Raw genomic sequence first — 4,612 nt, forward strand, 5'->3', positions numbered from 1 at the left:
AATTTCAACCCCCCTCCTCCTCCGCCACTCACACAACCGTTCAATCCGACACTCCTCCCCCTCCGCCGCTCACCCCAATGCGCCTTCCCGCAATCTCGCAGTGCGCCCTCGCCGATTGCTAAAGCTGTATTGCGCCGCTGTTGCTTCCTTGTGCAGTTGCCGCTATTTTCGCATCACTCTTTTCTGGCGGCGTTGCTGCTGCATCATGTCGGTTTGTCGTTATAAAGCGCTGTAATTTCTAGTAAAAGCCACTGGAGAGTGAACCATCGATGGAGCCATCAATCCAATCAACCTATCATCCAGGTTGCTGTTGCCGGCTGCTGCCACACGAGTGATGCCATCGCGCGCGTTCCCCATGCGCCACTGCAGCTGTCTCGCATTCCACGGGCGTCGTTGCTGCTGCCTCGCGATCCTTGGGTGGCGCTGCTGCTGTCTCGTCATCGTCCTCCCTCCACCACCGTCCTCCCTCTGCTGCCATGGTGCTCATCCTCCTCATCTTTCTCTTTCTTCTTTTTCCCCTTTTTCTGGATATGACTTTTATTCTTTAGGTTAATTAGGTGAATTGTTGTTCATTTTACTAAGCATGGAGATAGCTATTTTTATTCTAAAATGGAAATTTATTTAGTTTGGATTGGATTTAGTAGATACAATAAACTTTGCTGTATGTTCATTTTACTAGAAATGTGAATATTATTTTCATTCTAAAGTGGATGTTCATTTAATTTAATTTGGATTAGATTTAAGTAGATACAATAAAATTTGTTGGATGTTCATTTTACTAGGTACGTGGATGGTTATTTTCATTCTAAACCGACGGCTTGATGGAAAAGAAGCTCCGTGGCGCTGAGGCTGGCTAGTGAGGGAGGAACCGACGATGCAATGAGGATTTGGAAGGGGGTATGTGGCAGTAAAAAGGTTGGTGAATGATTAAAGTGTAAAAGACGAAAGTAGAATTTTTAAAAAGATAATTTTAAAAGACGAAAGTGCAGCCTATTGTTCACGTTATTCACAATTTCTGCTAGATAAATAACGAAAATTGTAAACAATGTGAATAATGGACTACATTCCAGACCCACTAAACATAAATAAACTTAATTAATTTAAAAAAAGCGTTGTTATACTCTCTCTTTATTTTGATTTCCGGGTTGATGAGTTCAATTAAGGCATGTTGGATTAAAAAATAGTTTTCAAAAAGTGTAGATTATAAAACATTTAATTGGTTGGTCCAAAATGGAATAAAAAGACAATATGACCAACCGGGACAAGATTTGGTGAGGGTGCATTCTAAGTTTTGACTTTGTCTTTTGCTTTAACAAATTTTAATTTTAGATATTACATCATAAATATAAATATATTATTTACTCACATATTCGACAATTTTAAAAGATTTTATTTATTAGTTAATATTATTAAAATTCAAACTCAAATATAATATATTAAAAAATATATTAATATATCATCTCAACTATATCTCAGCTGCAGCAACCAATCTTGAAATGTGAATTGAGGCACTCCACAAGTTCGGGTTGGTGAGCATTGAGGCAGAGGTTGGTTCCTTGCATTCTTAGGCTTTATTTTCGTGTGTGCAAGTTGTGGTGCTTGTGGCCCAATGCCTACCTAGTTTGCTGCATAACTGGTAAATTACAAAATGATGTACCGAAATCAAGGGGCAGTTCGGACAATAACAAAATCTAATGCTTTTTTGTTGGTTCCACTAGCTAATATACTAATCTGACAACGGGCTAGTTGTGAGCTTATAATTAACAAATATTTAGGGTAGTGGTTGGTAGTGTTCGCCAAAATACTATACTAATTCCATTAAATTATGGAAAATGATGGGGACTAGTATAAAAGAATAAAGAATTAATTAATATTAGTTCCCTTGTAAGATAAATATTTAAAAGATATTTGATGGGTACGTTTCAGTATCAATTTGCTTCAAGGAAAAGTATTTACAGTGTTACAAGATATTTTGTAAGATAATTACGTTTTCATCCCCAAAATTGAATATAAACTAGCTTTTTCTTATTGAATATGCTAGTATTTCACCTTCACGCTTATTAGGATTGAAATACATATAGAAATTAATTTTATAGTTTTTTTTATTGCAGTGTTTAAATTGTCTAACTTATTTTTATAATATAAAAAATAAAATATTTACAATTTAATAAATATTATTTATTTATTAGTAAATTAGCTACAATAAAATAGGTATCATTAGCAAGTTCAGAGTTCAGATAAATGGCAAAAAGAGATAAGAAATGACAAGCTTAAGATTTAAGAAACACACACAGTGATGCAGGGGCACAAAAGAGTACATGAGCGTCTACACAAAGTTCCAAGTTCCAAGAAGTTATCCCAAAAATACTCCATTATTATCTACACTTTTCTCCTCTTTTCTTAAATACAATGGCAAAATTATTCGTAAAAGAATCATAGTCATTCTTCACACCAAAATTCCGTATATTTTAAAACTTTTCAAACTTAATTTTAAAAAAAAATAAGTTTAGGAACATAAATACAATCCCCTGTAAAAGAGAATCGAAATAATGAAATAATTATTTTGTACTTATGTTCAGAAAACTCAAAATTACAAATTAATTAATTAATTTAAAAGAAAATGCTAATTTCCTCTGGAAGAGGGTGTCCAAGGGGTCATGTCCATGGGATAACTACCCAAGACCCTCAAGAAAGAGGTGAATTCCTGCACCTCTGCCAAGGCGTTCTGCGCCCTAACGTCTGCCATGGACGCCTCAAAATCAACGTAGAATAGATACTCAAAGTGTTTGGCCGTTCCAACGTTCGCATCATCCACGAGTCTGATCGGACGGTTCCTGTGCGGCCGCGACTCAATCTTCGTCAAGCTTATGTTCCTGAAGGCGAACGCCGATAGCACCTTGAAAAGTACCGAAGTGCCCTTATCGTGCGCAAAAACAATGCTCGTTTTGAACGGCCTATCTGTACGGGGAATTATCGGTTCTCGTGCCAGCATCACGAATCGGGTTACGTTGCTCGGGTCGTCTTGGATCCCATCCGCTAAAACCTGGAGTCCATACAGCTCTGCCGCGCGAGCGCTCGCGATTGCAGCCGTGTCGCGGAGGCAGTTGACTGCCACGAACTCTGCGGCGCCGGCGGTGTCGTCGACGGCCTCGCGAGCCACGTTGAGGCCGAGCTTTGTGAGAGTGTGCTCACACTGAGCTAGAGCTTGAGGGTGCGAGATTACGCGGCTGAGGTACTCCTTTCGTACGCCGGGGAGAGCGAGGAGGCAGTGGTGGACAGGGAGCTGTACCTCGCCAACGATGTGGAGGCGGTGGCGGAGGAGGAGATCGTAGTTCCGGTGGATCGATCCGCCAAGGGAGTTTTCAACCGGGAGTACGGCGCGGTCGGCAATCCAGAGCTCCACTGCCTGGAACGCCACCTCAAACTGGTCGCACGGTATGGCCTCACAGTTAGGGTAAGCTTTTCCGGCGGCGGCCTCGGAGTATGCGCCGGGAACGCCTTGGTACGCAACGCGAAGCTGCGAACCGTGCATTGGAGCCGGCGAGAGGTCAGAAATCGTTAGCGGCTTGGGAGGGAGCGGCTTGGCGCTGTCTGCACTGCCGTTAATTGGGACGAGATTAAGGTCCGTAACAGCGGTTTTGTGGCCGTTAACAGCGGCGATGTTATCAGCGGCAGAGTTGTTGTTTCCGGTGGAATTAGAGGAAGCAGAAGATTTTTCCTCCGAAAAGACTTTGCTGGATAAAATGGCGCAGGAGCTCTGCCAGTCCACTCGGTTGGAGCCGATTCCGAAGCTGGTGGGTTCGAAGGCGTAAACGCATTTAACAGTTAATCGGTTCGGGCCGGGCCGTTTGGAATGCTGTTTTAGGAGGTAACTGAGACTGAGAGCATTGGAAGGTGGCTGCGTTAGGGTGGTCATGTCGAAATAAAATTGAAATTGAAATGAAATAGAAATTGAAGGTCAATCAAGGGGTTTGTGTTTTCTAGCTTGGTGTTCTCTTTGGAGGAGGAAACGTCAAGCTGAGAAAAGAATGGTGGGGTGGGTAAGGGGCTTAAATAGTGGTAGATGGAGTTGTTGGAGAAACTGCGTAGCAAGTGTTAGGGGGGAGATGGTATTTTTCAGGTCGTTTGGTCAATCTCACACCTACCCTCCTATTGTCTATACCTCCCCTCCCACATTGTAATATTTTATTATTTTATTTCTTTCTCTCTTTCTACTTGCTAGATAGTAGATACGTTTATTTAAATTTTATCCATTCTCTTTATGTACTTTTATTATAATTAATTATTATTATTATTAAATTAATAAAAAAATAATTGATATAACATTAAGAAAAAAATTAATTAATTAATTAATTATACCATTCATTGATATAAAGATGTATCGGAATGACCAAAATATGCATCAATATAATTTCTTAATTTCTTATGTACCAAATTTATTACTTGTTCTAATTTCTTCTTTGGGGAAACGTTTATCTGGCCAAACATTGTGTTTAAAGTTGTGACTTTTCTAAAAGGAGGAAATAAATAACTTGCTGTCAACCTATTGTTTGACTAAATTAAAAAATAATTTTTGTATACGCTGTACATATAATTATTTTGATGTGAGATT

At 39.8% G+C, this 4,612-nt stretch overlaps 1 protein-coding gene across 1 annotated transcript; it reads right to left on the reverse strand.

Annotated features, from left to right (window-relative positions):
* On the reverse strand, positions 2,497 to 4,180 carry LOC107613914 (arogenate dehydratase 3, chloroplastic). Its single transcript, XM_016316108.2, has one exon. The coding sequence runs from the start codon at positions 3,914 to 3,916 to the stop codon at positions 2,624 to 2,626; it is 1,293 nt and encodes a 430-aa protein (XP_016171594.1). The 5' UTR covers positions 3,917 to 4,180; the 3' UTR covers positions 2,497 to 2,623.

This window comes from Arachis ipaensis, chromosome B08, assembly GCF_000816755.2.
Source record: "Arachis ipaensis cultivar K30076 chromosome B08, Araip1.1, whole genome shotgun sequence".
NCBI lineage: Eukaryota > Viridiplantae > Streptophyta > Magnoliopsida > Fabales > Fabaceae > Arachis > Arachis ipaensis.

Coding starts and splice junctions, on each gene's coding strand:
- LOC107613914 (XM_016316108.2), bottom strand. CDS start 3,916: ATGACCACCCTAACGCAGCCACCTTCCAATGCTCTCAGTCTCAGTTAC.